Source organism: Crinia signifera, chromosome 6, assembly GCF_055691185.1.
Source record: "Crinia signifera chromosome 6, ASM5569118v1, whole genome shotgun sequence".
Lineage (NCBI taxonomy): Eukaryota > Metazoa > Chordata > Amphibia > Anura > Myobatrachidae > Crinia > Crinia signifera.
The window spans coordinates 69,395,289-69,415,583 of NC_139222.1; the positions used below are offsets into that span (position 1 = coordinate 69,395,289).

The following is a 20,295-nucleotide window of genomic DNA, read 5'->3' on the forward strand; positions in this document are numbered from 1 at the left end:
GCCTTACTCCACAATGCCGGCTATAGTAGTTGCCCCATCCCTCTACCAACACTGTAGGGGTTGATGAATCAACTTTGGAAAGAGGTAAAGCCGACTAGTTGTCCCAAGCATCCAATCAGCGCCTGACACTTAAATAGCACAGTCTTGGAAAGCGGATTTAGAAGCAGATTGGTTGCGTTGGAAAACGACTCCACTTCTCACTAGGTTTGACACATCTGCCGGTATGTGTGATGTAGCAACTGATAAATAACTGGGAATGCAAAAAAAATAAAATAATAGACGGTGGCAAATTTAACAAATATATTTAAACATATATTTAATTCAACGTAAATAAAACACTGTCACCTGTTTTTAGAACTACTTGTAGTAGAACTATGATGTATATAGATTTGCTTTTGGTGTCAACAGGTCGGTAGCGCCGGTATTAATGTCAACTTACCGAAAGCCACAATCGCTTAATCATTCCTGCACCAGATCTTCATGTAGGCACATAAAACTGCACACAATGTAGAATTTGATGTTTTATTAATTATTTTAAGGCTTTTTTTTTTTATTTAGTAAAAACTGAATGCTACTTCTTTTCATCATTTAAGAGGTATGTACCGTACATAGCTAACTCCAGACCCACTCGAAACACTAGCATATATATTACTGCTATATTTCTGTAAATGTTTCTGTTGCTTAAACATGAGATGCACCTCATTATCATCCACATGGAATATTGACCCCATAAATCTCTTGTTGCAAGTAGTGCAAAATAACAATTTAAAGGAAACGTAAGCTTTCAGGATGATGCAATTCATTAAACCTGTACAGTATGTGTCCAGACTTATACTATTAATACACACTTAACTTACTGTTGCTTGTGGTGAAGCTTTTGAAGCAAACACTACACATTTCACTGAGATCATATCTTCCATAGGTCTGACTGTCAAAACTGGTTACAAAATGTCAGATATACTACTAAAATATACACTGTTATTTTATTCTGCGCTCATGATCGAAGCTGAGCGTACGCTGTTGTCTCAGAGGGAGTAAGTAAATAATAATAATTAGTATCAGCCTAAACCTGGGGTGCCAAAACCAGTCCTTGAGATCTACTAACAGTTTACATTTTCCGGACCACCTACAAAGTGTACAGGTGTAGTCATTACTAACATTTTCAAACTTGTGCTGCATTCATTCCTAACCGACACATTCTACAGCTCAACAGGTGGCCTGGGAAACATGTACTGGTGGTAGATCTCGAGGGCCAGTTTAGACACTCTTGGCCACTAAATGCGGCCCATACATGGCATCTATAGGGGCAATTTCCAGTTCTGCCGATGACTGGGTTGGGTGATCGTCAAAATCCAATAACCTTGATTCACCGATTCTGTAAATGGTGATTCAGGATGTTCCCCCTTAAGAAATCCACTGATTATCAGACTCTGTTGACTGGTGATCGGATCGCAATTGGGGAATAGTCCCTTAGTTGAATGGCCTGCCTAACTTGTTTTGTGTCATTGCAGTACATTATAGTTAAAGGTTTGTCCACACTTTCCCTTCGTGGTGCTGTGGTAGAAATGGGATCCTGCAATTCATTGCCAAGTCTGACCACCTTTAGGGAAACTGCCAAATTCCAGCGACCCATTAAGATCATTGGGGCAGATGTATTAAGCCTGGGGAAGAGATAAACTAGAGATAAAGTGGAAGGAGATAACACACCAGCCAATCAGCTATGTTTGAAATATGACAGTTGGGAGTTGATTGGCTGGTGCGTTATCTCCTTCCACTTTATCTCCAGTTTATCTCTTCGCCAGGCTTAATACATCTGCCCCATTGTTACTTAGCTCTTGTACAGAAGCTTGGTTTAAAAATGATGATCATTAATAGATGAAGTGATCTAGATGAACACTAGTACCAAATAACTGATCTTGTACATCTTTCTGGGGAGGGGTTAGGGGAAGACCAATGCATTTGACAGTTCAGTATTTTTGTAAACAAGAAAAAACCCAGAGCTACATGTTTGCCTAATGACTCCCTTTAAAAAGAGTTTTTCTTCACTGCTTCGCAAGTGCAAATTTACCCCTCCAAAATGACACTTATGTTTATAAGAGAACTGGTTAATTTATGAATAAATCATTATATTAATACAAAAACAAACCAAAGTTTCATGCAAGACATAAACAACCTTGAAGAGTACTAATATTTTGGCTATAGAGCTCCCAGGTACTGAACTTATGCTGGGGTTAAACTTCACAATATCCCTGTGTAAAGTCCTTTTTCTGTACCTCCTGCCCTGAATGGCAGCAATGCTTGGTATAAAAACCTGTTAGTGGATAACCGCATTGCAAGACAGTCAAGTCAAAATTTTTATCAGAGAGAGCGATTTCTAGAGTTAAACCCATACCGAACACAGAATGTATTTTTTATGTGTGTATAAAAGGTCTTCATCTCACTGAAAAGAGGCATAGTAGGTGCATTGCATTCATTTCACAATATTGGTCTATCCACAGATCTTGACAAGTATTCTGCAGCACAATGATGGGATTATTACTCTGATTTACTTTTCTAAAACAACTGGCATGTTTCAATAAAGTTTACCCCCCCCCCCCAAAAAAAGTGCAGTTACATGTAGTGTCACATAAACCGGTCTACAAGAAACAGATTTCGGAGCATGCCAACAAGCCCCTTATTCAAGTATCAGCAGAAGAAACTTAATGTTAGTTATCTCCAGCAGTTATGGGGTTATGGTTTGATAGAAGGGTTTTTTACTACAGGACCCAGGCTACATTTGACATGATACACTGGTGACAAATAGTTCTTCATGTTATAACCCCTCGTCAAGTACCTAAAGTGTTCTGAAAAGGAAGGGGGGGGGGGGGGGGGGGGGGGGGAGAGGAATTAAAAATAAAAAAGTAAACATAAAGGCTCCCACAATGACCTGCATAAACTACAGCTCTGCTGAGCGTTTCAACATAGGTCCCCTGTAATCAGAGCAGCTCATTAATAGTCACTTATGTGTTGACGGCACTCAACAGCCTTTCTGTCCTCCACGTACTAGACAGCTTCTGTTTTTCCACAGTCCTCTAGATTATGTTCGTGAAGCAGTTACCACCCTTGTCCAATAGCTTTTCAGTGCTGGCTACTGTTCAAATCCTCAGGGGCGATGTAGATGTATAAAGCCATTCTCTGCCCAAATTTCCTTGAATCTGGATTACCACTAACTAACGGATTGCTGGAATATTTTTGGTGGTGCAGTGGCTTACCCATTCATATTGCCATGTTGTCTGAACCATGGCTCTTCTATATTTTCAGTGACAGTTAAGTTGAAGATCGCACTGGGTACAGACTGGTCATTGCCCTTTTACTTCATAGTGATGTGGTATGGAATACAGGGAACCTCACAAGACTCCTGCTGGGATCCACAGAGCTTTGTTCTGTTCTTGATCCACAACAGCCAGAATCTGAGTGCAAATGCTGAACAGGGCACCCCCTTGTATGACAGCTGGGTAAACGAAAACATATTTTAGAGATCAGAAATATTAACAAGAGACAAAGTACAGAGCTCTAAGTATGCTATCATAAATACTAGGAACAAAGACCAGGTCACACGGATACTACACAATAATAGAATATTTGAAGGTTATAGAGAAGTCTGTATACAAATGTGATCACTTTAGACAAGCCACATGGCATTGCCTTAACTCCTCTGAACCACCCTGGAATATAAATACAGCTATAGGGTCATCTGCAAAGTATATTGACAAAGGTACATGTGAGAACTGAAACGGCGATCTGCTGTTAACCAATGTTGCCTGGATAAATTAAGAATTTGCACATTTGAAGATTTTTTTTTGGAAAGCCACTGCAAAACTAGTTGTTGAAAATACTTCAAGTGATGAACTTTAAGTTTTAGGATGTTGTTACTTATCCGCTCATTAAATACTAAGGGCAGTATTAAAATACCCACAGTAAATTGGCACTGACTAAAGAAACAGACAGTCATGAGCTTTAATGCTTGTGGCTATTCAGTTAAATTCCATTTTTCAATAGATATCCTTTTTAATGCAAAGCTGTGATGTTTTCAGCATGTTAACAGGGACGCAGCACCCGTTAACTTTTTGAGTTATTGCCACATTTTTTCTACCCACTGAGGCAGGAGAAATAAAAAAATCCCTGATAACTCCTGGCTTCAGGGCTAATTGGACAGCCCCGGGGGATCAACTAGCTAGCGGTAATCTACAGCAGCTAATTGAATTCCGGTTTAAGTGGTGATTATGAAAAAGCAATAAATGACACACATTAGTATTGAATTGCATACAGGCAACAGATTAGTGTAATTTTTCTTTGATTGTGTAGCGTCTTATATACTTGTATGTGAAGGTCATCTAAATTTGCAAGCTCAGCTTCTTTCTAAAGTGAGTTACATTTTCTATGAAGACTGGCAAAGCGATACAATAAGTAAGGGTTAATTAATTGAATTACTCCGAGTCCTTCCACTTATAAACAATCAGATTGGCCACAGCCAGTTTTGAAATGTTCTCTTTTGAGAAGGAAATGCTTCGACTTCATATTGTATATATCTCTAATTGTCCTCAGGGTTAGAAAATACAAACTGTGATACTCATTGCTGTTTAGGTCAAGTATAGAGAGGATTTATTTATGATTTGGCAGGGTCCACAGAACCGTTCATTACATTTCTGGGAAGACACAATGCTTCAAACAGTCCTCTAACATTTTCTTAATAATGATCCTGTAAGTGTGGGATTCTCTGGATGTTAATTTTCTGGATTAATTTCAATTGTTTTTTGCTTTTCTTTCCCAAAATTTCTCGGTAAGAAACTTTTGGCCTAGGGATGCCGTGAAAATATTCTTATACTCAAGGGAGCCGTGATTCAAAAAAGTTTGGGAACCCCTGCTTTAGTGGGAAGCATAACTATGTTGCAAGTGAGGGCATCGGTTGTATTATTAACCATTTATGGCCCCTTATTACAAAGGACGTCCTGAATTGACTGTGTTATGTAGTCTGATGTTACAAGTTTAGGCAACAGAGCATTTTAATACTCACAAGAACGGTTGACCAAAGGTTTAAATAACCTTACCTGTCATTACCTTATTAATGGGAGATGGCTGTTAACAGCAATATGGTGGTTTCTTGATCGGTTATAGATTTGTACAACAAAATGTAATTTTTATCTCATCAACCGGCCTACAGCAGGTTGAACACCAATTGTAATGAATAGGTTACACCAGTGCTATTTAATAGGTTCAGGAACTCTGTGGGAAGGAGTCGAGTGGGTGGAGCTTTTGTGAGGGTGGGGCTTCAAACAGTGTAAAACATTTTTAAATGCTAACATTTGGTGGAACTTTTTATTTTCAATACAATATGTCAATCTATCATATGGCAGATAGTGGGTTAAGGGGGACTGGAAGAAGGGAGTACAGGGGGACTAGAAGAGGGGTGTACATGGGGACTAGCAGAGAGGTGTACACTGGAATTAGCAGTGGGGGTACACATGGACTAGCATAGGGGGGGTTGCAGGAAGCCTAGCAGTGAGGGATACAAGGGGACTGGCAGGGGATGGTGTAAAGGGGGACTCGCAGAGGGGTGTACAAGGGGACTAGTAGAGGGGTAAATTCAAACAAAAGATAAAACAAAGTCTGCCTGATAAATTGTTTAATGGTGGCTTGAGTGACTGTCTGCAGGCTACTCACATTTTGATCTGCCAGGCTTTGCGTCATTTGCTTGAGGCTGGCTGCTTGAGCATACAAGCCAGGCCAAGATCTCTCCTGGAGTCTCCATGGGAAAACAGCAGATGGGCCGTTTGGAAGGAGGAGACCCCCACCTGGTGTTGAGCCCATTTTACGGCATATAGCTGGCTGCTCAGGGTCCTGAGAAGCTCGTGTCAGGACCATAAGCAGCTGGCCAGATTTTGCAAAATGTCCGATATTACCTGCATTCTACACCACAGCTCCAGTGTGTAGAAAAGGGAATGCAGCCTGTAAATGACCATTTGCTAAGTGTTATTAGAGGTTCTGGAACGCCATTCCTGATCATGCACTTCCTGATCATCTGAACTTCAGGAACTGAAAAATAGTCATTTTTCAGTTCCTGGGTAGCACCGATCTGCTATAAGTTTGTATGGTTTACATTTGTTGTGGCAACAGGCTCTGGGAAACGTCATTAGTAGGTGCTTGTATTCCAGCCCCAGCTGCTGCTGATACATGTGGTGGGGTAAAAGTATAAATGTAAGGTGGTGATGATTAATTAAATCATCAAAATGTTGGCTACTGTACCTAAAAGTGTACCGTGCCCTACATGACTACCGCCGTGATTGCACTCAAATTATATATAACCTTTAACTTTTGATTATGTGATCTACACTAATATAACCTTTTATATTGATCAGAAGCCTCCTTTCAGTCAATTACTTCTTAAATATTTAATTTAATTCCTTATAAACCAGCTCAGTGTAACCTCATTCTTTTATTTTTAGATTTATGTCCAGAATTAATTTAAATACTGAAATTGCTCTGAGTTCAATTAGGGACACTGGAAAAATAAAATATAGTGGCACAGTACACAAGCTTGAGTATTCAATATCTCTTTCTACCCTCAGACTGCCAGGACTTCATTATTTTTCTAACAAAGTAGATACTGGGGACTCTCAAAACCTGTACCAGTGAGTGGATACAATCTGAAATAGTGGTACACAAAACCTTACACCCAAAACTTTCAGCTTAGTATGAATAGACGTCAAATCTGTGGACTTCAGTGAATGTGTCTAGCAACAACCATCTTCACAATGAAGCCCAATCTAGGCCACCTAGTAAAAGTATTCCACCTACAGTAGTAGTGGTTTGCTGAAGGTTCATTATACCAACCCGCAATCCTACTCCAACCTCCTTATCCCCTATTTGGATAAAGAGTACTTATGTATTATCACAGCGCCCATCGCATTGCATACCTCTAAATAGGGTATGCGATGGCATGCGATACGATGTGATTTTCGCGTGAAAAAGGCAAAATGTACAATTAAATATCGCATTTAACATTCTGGGGCCATTTAACATTGTATGCACCCATCAGGGTGCTTGTACAATTAAAAATCAAATGCGATCGCATCGCATGTCGCTATATCGCATGCGATGTACTAAGATCAACATCATGGGCGCTTTGATAATACACAAGTACCGGATAAAGGACTTTGGAGGAGCTTGTAATCATCTGGTGAGTTGGATTAATAGGGCATACTCCCTTATAATGAAGTACACTTCTGGGGAGGTTTGCATTATTATGTTTATATATTGGTTGTTGTTTTATTAATTTATTATACCCCTGGATTATTTACCTAATTTATCTTTATGTTATATCATTGTTGATCTAGTGTATGAATTGTACTTTTTATTGGAAATATTATATATAAAAAAAAATTTCAATTGGAATTCTTTGTTTTATTAGGCGCCACTTGAATATCTTTTCACTTAAATATTTTGCCTTATTTCAGCTAGAAAACTATTTAATACTGTTCAAAATGTCTCCTCGACCAGATTTTATGAAACAAGCGCAAACGTCGCTGATTATAAGCAACAAAAAATATGTAAATACAGTAACATTGTAGGGATCTGCAATACTGCCCTCACCTGTGAAATACTTGCTGTATTCCTGTTCAATTTTCTGCGCAGATTCAAACTGCTCTTTGGAATTTTTCTGTGTCACTTTGTCCCTTAGAAAGATTGGGTCCTTTTGCTCCCTATTAACAATGCAGAGATTAATGAATTAGGGAGATCTTGCACAAGAATAAATTATTGTATGTAAAATGGACCTTATTCTGGTCTACACGCAACTCTTTAATCCACAGGTGAAATTCAAACGTCGCCCGCTGCTTACACAGCCCCCCCCTCCACGAGGCTGCATAAACATTCACCCGCAGCCTTGGTTGCTGGGGCCAAATCATTTGATGACCATCATATGATTTGGCCCCAGCAACCAAACCATATTCACTGCTGCTCAGCAGCCGACAGGGGAGACTCCACACAGCCTCCCCCCACTGTGGGACACTGCAGGCCGAAAAAGGGATGCGGGAATGTCCCTGAAAACCGGGCCATCCCTGCGGTAATTGGGACTGTTGGGAGGTATGCGCACTGGTAGGTACGAATGGAACGGCGAACTAGCAATGCGCCATGCCTGCTCGCATCCAGCAAATGCACATGTGCATAGGGAAAACATCACTCCCCTGTGCGCACACGCAGGGAGCGAATCATCAAAATCAGGCCCAATATGCACATTATATTGTGGAAATGCAACTAATTGACATTGTGGAATACAAACCGTCACTAAATAAGTGAAAGAGGTAGAGAGCAGGCATATTTATACTCAAAAGCTTCATAAAAATCACACCACCTCCTGGATGTTAAGCGGTACAGAAATGTGAAAGTAGGTTTGGCGATTATAAATAAATTATGGAAAGAAATACAATATTGGAATTAAGGCAGGCACTACTTATGAAAGGGTCACTGTCAAGCGATTCTCAAAACTGTTTAGTGCTTGTCCTAACTTGCAGCTTAGCTGTATGTTGATTTTGGCTTGAACAATGCAGAGTCTGCAACTGATGATTCATGTCACATGGAAACAATGCTTAATAACTGTCTGGGTTTTTTGATCTGGTCTCGAATAAAAATCATTTGCAAGATTGCGCTTGTAACGCAAGAAAGCATGGACTCTGTATATGCAAAGCTCGATGAATGTACTAGAAGTAGAGAGAGCCAGTGGGCGGGATATAATGTGGCGTAAGTCAGGTGGCCAAGCAGGATGCTGGGCAAATCCATATTTTTTTTTTTTTTTTTTAAGAATCAGTCATTTACATGCCATGGTTTTGCCTTGTAAATTAATGCCCCATTAAAAAAAAAAACCTCAGAGTTCAGCTTTACATCCTACCCAGTGTCGGATTTTCTACATTTATTATTGTTATTATTTTTAGGTTCATATATGCATTTTTTTTAAATTTAGAAACCCAGAGCTGTCCTGTTCCCACAAATTACAGTGTCTATCTAAAAAAAAAAAAAAATCTATAAATTAAATATTCTGTATAGTGTCAAAGGGAGTTTCAAGACCATTAAGAAAACGGACATATTACTGTCCATTATATGGCATGAACGCAAAAAGCATTTACCATATACTCCAGTTGCTGGTATATTTGTAAACTTTTTTTTTTATTTCTATATAAAATTGAAATCAACTTGGCATTTGACATTGCAAGAAATATGTTCTGACACGACATTTGGTAGTATTTTTGTAGGTCTGTAATGAATGCCCAAACTTAGAACAACGTAACCGTGTGTGGGCAATACCCAAAACAGTGACTAATGCTGCCCACTTCTAAGTGTACAGTATGTGGTCACATTGGGCAGATCAAGCTATGCAGCTGGGTCCTACTGGAGCCGGTTACTGAGGTCAGTGGAAAACCACAAACTGACTTGTAATCTGCAGACTGTATTTTTTGGCCACACCTGCAAATTATATAGTAGATTTGTATTTTGGGTCCCACACACATAGCTTTATGAGGGCAGTATTCTATTATTGAGAAGTTTTCATCACTTGAAGTTTTGCTTGCTATTAATACAGATATTTATGGAGAGAGTGTTGCAAAAACAAAGCTAGGAGCAAATGACCTTGCAGGAGTCAAAGCACAGGGACACATATTGAAAAGGTACCAAAAAGGAGCATCCCGCAGATCTTGCTGAAAGATGCAATGGCTCCAAAGGGCAGTATATACTCCTTGAAAGGAATCAGACACGGGGCTTTTTTCAGCAAAAATGGGACATTTTTAGAACTTCGGGAAATTATGGGATCAATGGCAGCTTTGCATAACTTCTCCACAGAGCCTTAGTGTCATGCCACCCAAGATTGCTCACTGACCTGGTATAATGGGTAAGGAGATGATCAGGAATTAGGAAAACTTCAAAAACATGTTTGTAAGATAGTCACCATGATCCTTCTAGGAAAACCTCTTGTGTGCATCATAGAGCATGCATATGGAATGCAGAATCCATATAGACCTACAGGGCTTGGACGATGTCTAAAAGACCAAAAGAATCTGCATCACCAGAAGAGTAATTTTCTAAGTTAAAAAAGTTCAGATCCATCAAATACAGAGCTTTGATCGGTGGCTTCTGAAGAGCTGAAAGGAAACGGACTTCTAAAGTGAGAGACTTCTGTTCTCTTCCCATGGAAGTGACATAAGAAAAACACCTGGGAAGAGGGTGAAGAGGTCTATAATATAACCTTGACTGATGTTGCCTCCCCAACTCACTTATTTGAAGAAGCAGCCCCCCAATTATCACACACAGCAGAAGGATACCCACCATGGACCTGTCCAGGTAGGGTGAGAACATCTGCAGTGTCTGACCTGCCCACTTCTCTGGTACCCTCTTCGATTACTTGTAAAATATCCTTTTGATGGTGCACGGCATGTCCTTATGGAGACACAAAAGGACTGAAAACTCTGTCCTCTGGGTTGTGTGGGCTTCACTGAATTAAAAGTTTTTTTATTTTTTTATTGTGGCATCATCTGGCATGTCAAAGCTTTTAATGCCATTTTAGACCCAAGCGTTTAAGCCAGAAAGTCCACCTGGCTTCAGCAGTAAAAGCAGAAATATGGGACAAGCTTTATGATGCTTCCATGACCGCGTTATCCACGTAGGCCAGAAGTTACCTAGTCAAGTAAACTTAAGGCAAAAAGTCTAGTTGGGAAGTCCTCGACTGTAATTGCTTATTAAGATACTCAGCCCATATCTCATCCACCATATGGGACAAGCAGCGATTGAGACAGGCATAAGTGATGTCTTAGCAGTGATGAAAATCTATTTAACAATCTCCTCAGAATCAGGGGAAATGGTGGTGGCCTTAGCAAATGACGCAAAAGGGCATTCACACAAGGTGCCGTTTCCACTTATACAAATGTTCCTCTAAGAATATATAGCACTTGGAAATGCTAATCTGAATTTTGCTAAGCTCTCCCATGAAAGCTGTTAAAAGAAGCAGAGAGGGAAAGTACAGATTTCTTTTTGCGTTTCAACAAGGAAATGGAAGAATGTCAGGTTTTGCTGGGTGCTGGAAATTGAAGTCCAATTTTCACCTGCCCTTGGAAGATGGAGGAATCCCACTAAGAGGTATCACAGAGTCTATCCATCAATGAGACAACAGAGACCATTGTCTGCTGCAGGAAGCTAAACCAGAAGGAAGCATGACTCTGCCTGGGCATTGTTGACTGGCCAGTACAGGGAAGAGAAATAAGGGAGAAGGCACGGTCCCAAGTGGAGGCTTAAGGATGGGCACAAAGTTTGGCAGAAGAGTATGTTCTGATCAACATTAATCCTATACAGAACATTTACTGCCATCAGTAGGTCATATTACTATACAGTGAAAGTATGCATATAGGGGCAAAACAGAAAGACTGCTATACGAGGTGTAAAAACCATTATTTGTCTCTAAGTGGAAATCTCTTTATATCCAAAGATCTTCATAAAGGCTCTTTAACATATACTATAGCTGCCCATTGCAGCTATTTGGAAAGTTTTGCCACAAATATTGCAATTTGGATGTTCTGGTCTGCTGTGGTGTTAATTAAATGTGGACAAACATTTTACCAAGGTATAAAATATTTAATTTGAATTCATAAATCTTAATCTACTGGTTGTTTCATACTGGATATACTGAACTAGTAATTTGGACCTGTCATTCACTTGGTTGTGAGCACGCCAAGGATATTACAAAAAAACCTGGAGTGTTATAGGCAACTCTAAGGGCTACATACAATCATAAAAAATATATATTATCTTTTTCTACATATATCTATCTACACACACACACACACACACTAGACATATATATAGATGATATAGATATAAATTATACCAGGTTTTACTTTTAAAAAATTCATTTTGAATGGAACCATCATTTTGGGTACAATTTTCCAAATGTAAAAAATGCATAGACGTTACATTACAGACAGGGCCGCCGAGAGGCAGGGGGGGTGGGTACATTTTACCTGGGCCCAGGCCTGCCAGGGGGGCCCGGGTCCCGACACAAAAAAAAACAACTGTTTTTTTTTTAAAAGGGGGCATGGCCACGGGTCCGCGATTAGGCCACGCCCCCGAATTTGCCTAAGCCCGGTCAGCGATGGCTGTCCTGCTCCTGCTCCAAGTTCCTGGTTCAAAAGGTAATGCCGCCCGCAATGCATGGCTATGGACAGGGGGAACAGACAAAAAGCGTGTGTGTGTGACAGGCTATGTGTGTGTGTGTGTGTCTAACAGGCTATGTATGTATGTCTATATGTGTGTGTGTGTGTGTGTGTGTGTAACAGGCTATGTATGTGTGTGTGTGTGTAACAGGCTCTGTATGTGTGTATATATGTGTGTGTGTGTGTGTATAAAAGGCTATGTGTGTGTGTGTGTGTAACAGGCTTTGTATGTATGTATATGTGTGTGTAACAGGCTGTGTATGTATATATGTGTGTGTAACAGGCTGTGTGTGTGTGTAACAGGCTATGTATGTATGTATGTCTATATGTGTGTGTGTGTGTGTGTGTGTGTAACAGGCTATGTGTGTGTGTGTGTGTGTGTGTGTGTGTAACAGGCTTTGTATGTATGTATATGTGTGTGTAACAGGCTGTGTATGTATATATGTGTGTGTAACAGGCTGTGTGTGTGTGTGTGTGTGTGTGTGTGTGTGTGTGTAACAGGCTATGTGTGTGTGTGTGTGTGTGTGTGTAACAGGCTTTGTATATATATATATATATATGTGTGTGTGTAACAGGCTATGTGTGTGTGTGTGTGTGTGTGTGTGTGTGTGTGTGTTACAGGCTATGTTCTGTATGTGTGAAGGAACAGGCTGTGTATGTATATATGTGTGTGTGTGTGTGTGTGTGTGTGTGACAGGCTATGTACTGTATGTGTGAAGGAACAGGCTATGTCTGTGTGTAACAGGCTATGTATGTATATGTGTGTAACAGGCTTTGTATGTATGTATATATGTGTGTGTGTGTGTGTGTGTGTGTGTGTGTGTGTGTGTGTGTGTGTAACAGGCTATGTATGTATATGTGTGTGTAACAGGCTATGTATGTATATGTGTGTGTAACAGGCTATGTATGTATATGTGTGTGTGTGACAGGCTATGTACTGTATGTGTGAAGGAACAGGCTATGTGTGTGTGTAACAGGCTATGTGTGTGTGTAACAGGCTATGGCCCTCATTCAGGTTGGTTCGCTCCCCCGCACATTCACACAGGGGAGCGATGTTGTGCATGTGCAGCCACTTTGTGTGAGCGGGCGCAGCAAACCGATTATTTGCCGCCCGATCGCATGCAGCAGTGTGGACGGAAGCTTGGGGTGGTGGATATGGGTTGCGCCGATGGGAACTCCCATGACGTGGGTGCCGGGGGAGGGCAGCTGATGTCACCGGATGTCAGCTGCCCGCCCTCTTCTCGTACAGGAGCGCCACAGATCTAAGACAGCAGAGACTGACTTAGATCTGTGAGCGCTTGAGAAATCATTTGATGGTCGGCGACCGCACTGCCCTGCACACAAGCTGCAAATCGATGATGTAAAACATCCGTTCGCATGCGTGAAATCTGAGGTATTTAGATGACCCGCAAAGCGGCAAATTTTGCAGCTTTGTGGTCAATCAGAATGACCTCCAATGTGTGTGAAGGGAACAGGCTACATGGGGCCCATTTATGACGGATCATATATGGAATGCGATCTGGGTGGGACCATACTGCCCAGGATCACATGAGATTAAAGAGGTTTAATGGACACAATCCCCCCTCTCCCTCCAGGTGCACATACCGCTGGCCATCACAATGCAGCTGCTCTTGGCGCCGGATCTGTAGCTTTGGGGGACACAGCAGATACCGGCAGCTCAGCTCGGCGATACTGCAAGTAGTGGCATCTGCTGCTTCTTGCCAGCAGGTTGAAAGAACTGTTGCCGCTTTCCCTGCTGCGTGTGTGAGCTTGGGATGATCGTGCCAGCCACAGATCTTGGAGAGAGGAGCCGTGGGCTGGCCACCCCTGCTGTATGGCATAGGGGTCTGGGCAGCGCAGGGGGGCAGAGGGTCCCTGTGACGGATGGGCAGACAGCAGTGGGGTCCTTGCGGAGGATGGGAGCTATTGCCTAGTTCCCATCCTCCGCAGGGACCCTGCCGCTATCTGCCCATCCGTGGCCACGACCCCTTACTCCCATGGGCGCAACCCATATCCACCACCCCACGCTTCTGTCCACACTGCTGCATACGAATGGGGCGGCAAGTAATCGATTTGAATTTTGTGTAGCATAATGTGTAAGGGGCAAGTATAAGGGGTCTACTATTGTGTTGCATAAAGGGTATATGGTGTGGTACACACCCCTATATCCTTTAATGGCCACACCTCTTTTCTGTTGCTCGCCACTCCAGGGGGGCCCCGTGACGCTGTTGTACCGGGGCCCAGGATTTCTCTTGGCAGCCCTGATTACAGATCATTTATGATGTACTTATGTAAGTCACAGTTTCAAAAGCTCAGCCATTACAGTCCAGGTTTTAAGTCTATCCATGCTTGAGCACATGTGACTTTATTAATACCACAGTCAATTTGATTTAACCACCTGTGCTTAAGCATGGATATCCTTATAACCTGGATTGTAATGAAGTTTGGAAAATCTGACTTAAGTGAGATAGACATATACAGCTGTACTATATACTCACTTTATCTGCTTAGTGCTTTTGTACCGGATAAAAAGGACTATGGGATATATGTGGACGCTGTGAAGCCGTTCAATGGCATGAGGAGCTATGTCCAGGAGACAATGGCAGTTCTAGAAAAGCAGAAAAAAAAAAACAATTTAAGAGTCGGGTACGTGTTGCAGCCTTCCTCTTAATTGTATTTAGTAGACAGAGCCTGGTAGTAATAAAGTACCTTCTCCGTGATCTCCTTGATTGAAGCCACTGTGGTTACATCAAAATGACCACTTCTCCTCTTGTAGTCTATAAAGAGACAGTCCTTCACCCCGCGTTCTATGGCCTGCTGTGAGGCTTTCATTACCTCTGAAAGAAAAAAAAAAAACCAATAGATAAATATTATATATAAAGGTAATTATCAAAGTTATACCTGAGATCATAAACAGTCATTGCAATTAGGACACAGGAGGGGATTGTGAAGTCTTAAGTGAAGTAAGGGTACTTACCAAGAGGACATCTACAGAACCTTCCTGGGGACTCTTTGACCAGCATATCTTTCACAGCATCAACTAACGGTCCTAGAAGGAGCACAGGGCGCGGAGAGGTGCAGTCCACCCTCTGAACTCGTTGGTATGCCAAATTCATAGACTCTAATAAAAGAGAAGTGATTTATGTGATTGCAGAGGACATAGAAATTTAAGTTTTTATTATTGCGGCAATACACACCTAAGGTTTATTGTCACATACAGAAATGTCCTCATACATCTTTGCTACAGTCAGGTCAAACAGCCTCCATTGGCATGCCAGCTGGCTTGCATTGGGCATCTTTGACTTTTCGAAAACGTGTCTTAGGACACACAAGGAGACTACTGATTAATTTGGCATATGACAATTGTATAGGTATGTGCTACTTATACCCCTTCTACATCCAAATCCTGGAGCCGACCCGTCATTTGGAACACGGATCCAAGCCAGGTCAGATCCAGGATTTTGCACAGTTTACACTGTGGTGCGTACCTGCAATGTAAACGGAGGCGGCACTTGGAGATGACATTATCTCCAAGTTCTGGGACCGGCAATCAACCCACCAGGACCACCGATCGCCACACTGGGGGCAAGCCCAGCACCACGGTAAGCTGCCCCCAGCACCCGTGCACCCACCCAACCCCCGCCTGTGAGGTGAATAGATGCTGTACACAGGCATTCATTCACCTCCTCTCTGCCTCCACTTCTGTCTGCAGAGTACAGCAGACAGCAGCGGAAGCTGTGTGTGCCCCCCATCCAACCTGCGGACGCTGCGGTCTGAAGGTTGGGCTTCCCCCATTGATGTAAACGGGAGCCGGGTCGGATGACCCAACCTGTTTACACTGCCCTCTACCCAGGTCCTGCCCGTGTTCTACCCTAGTCAGGACCTGGGTAGAAGTCCCGTGTAAAGGGACAGGGGTTAACCCCTTTTACACCTCCGCTGACCAGGGTCTACAAGGGAGTGTAAAAGGGGTATAAGTCACTGAACCTGTACACAAAGTGCTACAATGAAACTGCGGCTGCATTTTTCAAAATACTGTTCTGCTCTGTTTTATATACAGAATCAATCACACACAGTATGCACAATTTATCTGCAGTTTCCTAGCCACATTATGCAACCAAGATATTTTGTGCAAATAAAGACATTGAACCTTAGCAGTTGCACAGGTCCTGGTGGAGCACTCATACCTGGTGCTGCATGGGGTATTCAAACTGGATGAATGAGGACACAGCTGTATTACACATATCACAAGGTCTCTCACCATCAAGGAAGGGGATAGAATCTGTACTAATTGTGTCCAGCCCTTGAAGTTCCTTTCCATCTCGAGACCCGCTCCGTTTATGTTTGTGTTTTCTGCGAAAGAAAGATCTCCTGGCAGCGGCAGAAAGAGTCTTGCCTGCAGCGCTGTCATCTCGTGCCTCTGAGACACTGAGGCGGCGGGAGAATTCTTGTTCCATCCTAAAGGAAATGGTAGGTGCAGCAATGAAAAAAATCGTTAAATTTACGGTGTATTTTTTATGTACTTTTTATATATACAGTAAATTGTAACTACAGATGAACCAAGGGTTTAAGACAGTGGTTCCAAACCTGTGCGCCTAGGCTCCCTGGGGTGCCTCGGAGCACTTGCAGGGGTGCCTCAGGTTGGTGGTCCAGAACCAATTCAAATTATTTATGGCCAATGAAACAGGCAAAATCAGTGCTTGGGGATTCCAATTATAAAAGATGTGGGGAAACAGAAGTAAATCGTGTTCCTCACCACATAACTGGACCTAAGGATGACATTTAGGCACAACTTATTTCATTTAATTTTTTTTTTGTTTTATTCTTGGTAACAAACTTTGGCCTAGGGGTGCCCTGAAAAATATTCTGATACTCTAGCATGGGTCCTCAAACTGCGGCCCTCCAGATGTTCTGAAACTACAAATCCCAGCATGCCTTGCCACAGTTTTGCTATAAGGGAGTGTTAAAACTGTGGCAAGGCATGCTGGGATTTGTAGTTTCACAACATCTGGCGGGCCGCAGTTTGAGGACCCTTGCTCTAGGGTGCCGTGATTCAAAAAAGTTTGGGAACCTCTGGTTTAAGGGAAGGGGGAATGGGAAGCTTCTGTCCTGGTTAGTACTCACTGTACTCGAGATATATCCCCAATTAGCATTTTGTTTTGTATTCAGTTATAGATTTTGGGGGTGCTGCAAAGGACAATGGAATATGGAACAACAAAGAAGAGAAAGATGGTCTTTGCTGGCGCACCGATTCAATGAAGAATTGTTTAAATTATAACTTTTAATGTTATCAATAAAAGATATTATATAATGTGAAATATTTAAAAGTTATTAAAAGAAGTATTTAATTACATGTATAGGGCTAGGTGTTTTTTTGAGTGGCGTCACTTTGTTCATCTCATTCTTTAATAATGTTTGAAAATATATTACTGGAGGGGATAATAAAGTATTTTCTATACCAGAGGGGTTCAGTGTATATGCGTATATGCATATATGCATAGAGTGGTATTCAAGAAAAAATGATACAATTTTTAGTTTGTAGAACTGTACTGCTGCTTTTCTATTAAATGGCTAAAGTGATTTGTTACAGTTATTATATAACTGTTGCAGGATTGTAGCAGTATCAGAAATTGTAGTAGTTCAAGGGTTCTTCTAATAAAAAGTATCAAAAAGTGTATTTTTAGTTGATACTTATTGTGTAAATTCCTTGACTCTCTGTTATTACCCATTGTAGAGAGGTTGGAAAGAAGTCTTGTTAATAATTGCACAAGTCGGTCTCCTTTCATTATCCCAATATTTATTAATTCTTTCTGAGCAGTGTAAGTATCAGATAGCAAAGGGAATTTATCTATGTAAAGGGTTCTCAAACTTGGTCCTCAGGACCCCACACAGTTCAGTTTCCAGGTCAACTGGCAGGTGCACTCATTACTCATTGACACATTTTAAAAGATCCATAGGTGGAGCTAATTATTTCACTTGTGATTCTGTGAGGAGATCTGCAAAACATGCACTGTGGACCGAGTTTGAGAATCTGTTGTCTATGGTATCATAAGAATTATGTAGGCAGTCATGTGCAGGACTATTATACGTGATATTTGAGGTGCACACTATAGCCTTGCACATCTGAATTTCACATGTAGCACTGTCGCCTTTATGGTTATACTGCCGACTGTAGATTCAGGTATTATTTTCCTGGTGTTGGTGTTAAAGAGAATTAATTTTGTATAAAAAAAAAACCCTGCTGGACTCATGAGGTGACAGTGTCCAGCAGGGTGTTTTTGTACAAAATTAACACACATAGCCCTATACATGTAATGTAATACTTATTGGAATAACTTTTGAATATTTCACATTATATAATATGTGTTATTGATCACATTAAAAAGGTATATTTTAAACCATTCTTCTTTCAATCTGTGCACCAGCAAAGACAGTCTTTATCTTCTTTGTTGTTGAATGATTTTTAACACACATTTTAGCCAGAAAGAATGTTAATAGTAGAACAAATAGTTTTTCATGAAGAAAGGCTCAGTTCTGCGAGTCACATCTGCATTCATAAACTGGCCACCGATTGGCACATCTGGTCAGTGGAACGGTGTCACTGTCGTTTTATGGAATTGCACACGCAATTGTGATGTTGGCTTTCAATGTAAAAGTCTTCATTAATGTAATAATAATGTAAACTAAACGACTATGAAGTGGCACAGGGCCATACACTGTGTGTTTTTAAGGTATTGATAAGAAAAAGCAAGGTGTATTTTATTTGATGTGATACATAAATGTTATTAGTAGTTACCAAATATCACCAATCAAAAGAAGTTTTTGTCTTCAAAAGGAATGTGGGTTATATAGGACATAGCTAATGTCATATTAAAGTGCTTCTTAGCACATACATCCCCCATTAGTCGCCACACTCACATATATTTGCTGGGGACTTGGCCTCGCTCCAGTTTCTGTGCATTCTCATCAAGCTGCCAACCCATCCATGTGCCAAACACCCCCTGAGGGAGAGTATCGTCAACAAACAGTATATCATCCTTCTTGAAGCTCAGCTCCTGTGGGTGCTCCGCCTGTCGCTCATAAAGTGCTCTGCAAACAAGCACAATGTCATTTATTTGTTTTGCCGACAGCTTATTTGCACTACACATAACATGCGCTGCTACATTCATTATGAAGAAATCTCTGCTTTCCTTTAAAAACTTATATTTCCAGGATATTTATATTTTTGGCTGCAGGAAATGTATTGAGGTAAAATGTTGACATGCACAGTAAGGATGAAACAATGTATCCAATTCTTTCTAGTATGAAATGTTTTTCAGAGCTTCACCAGCACCATAAGGTGCAATCATGACTAGGATAAGGTAGAGTCAGTAAAGTTTGTAGCGATTAGGAGACTATTTATAGCAAATGCAAATGATAGGTTGTTTTCTTCTTGCCTCTATGGTCAGGAGTTTTGTAGTCATCTAGAGCTCTGTCTCCCCCCAGTGTGAAGATAAGGAAAATGCAACTCAGTAGAAGTGAGTCTGCCAACTTTACTTATAATGAGAGAACTAAAAGACCTAAAATGTACTGCATTGTGTGTGTGTGTGTGTGTGTGTGTGTGTGTGTGTGTGTGTGTGTGTGTGTGTGTGTATATATATATACACATATACACACACACACACACATATATATGTAGAAAAGGAAAGAACAAGAGGCGCACAATAGTGTAGTATTTTTGATTTAAAAGCATCAATCTTTACTCATAAAAAATTCACTCACAAAGGTACAGGTGTTATCATCACAATAACACAAAAGCGCATGAGTATATCACCAGTTTTGGGGCTATCTGGAACGTAGCACACTGTACAAGCAGTCTCTCTCCTGGACCCAGCCGCGTCACCACGTGTCACCGCTTGTACAGTGTGCTACGTTCCAGATAGCCCCAAAACTGGTGATATACTCATGCGCTTTTGTGTTATTGTGATGATAACACCTGTACCTTTGTGAGTGAATTTTTTATGAGTAAAGATTGATGCTTTTAAATCAAAAATACTACACTATTGTGCGCCTCTTGTTCTTTTCTTTTCTA

At 41.2% G+C, this 20,295-nt stretch overlaps 1 protein-coding gene across 4 annotated transcripts in view; it reads right to left on the reverse strand.

The window, feature by feature from the left end:
- Positions 1–290: 290 nt before the first annotated feature.
- The window catches only part of DLG5 (discs large MAGUK scaffold protein 5), a 123,957-nt gene continuing 103,952 nt past the window's right edge, over positions 291–20,295 (reverse strand). For all 4 annotated transcript variants that reach the window (XM_083146254.1, XM_083146256.1, XM_083146255.1 and 1 more), the window contains 7 exons: positions 19,143–19,313; positions 16,486–16,682; positions 15,205–15,348; positions 14,937–15,064; positions 14,726–14,835; positions 7,630–7,739; positions 291–3,490 (listed from right to left, as the gene is read on the reverse strand). In XM_083146254.1, the coding sequence (XP_083002380.1) occupies positions 3,387–3,490; positions 7,630–7,739; positions 14,726–14,835; positions 14,937–15,064; positions 15,205–15,348; positions 16,486–16,682; positions 19,143–19,313 (964 nt within the window). In that variant the 3' untranslated portion in view covers positions 291–3,386. The remainder of the gene's footprint in view (positions 3,491–7,629; positions 7,740–14,725; positions 14,836–14,936; positions 15,065–15,204; positions 15,349–16,485; positions 16,683–19,142; positions 19,314–20,295) is intronic.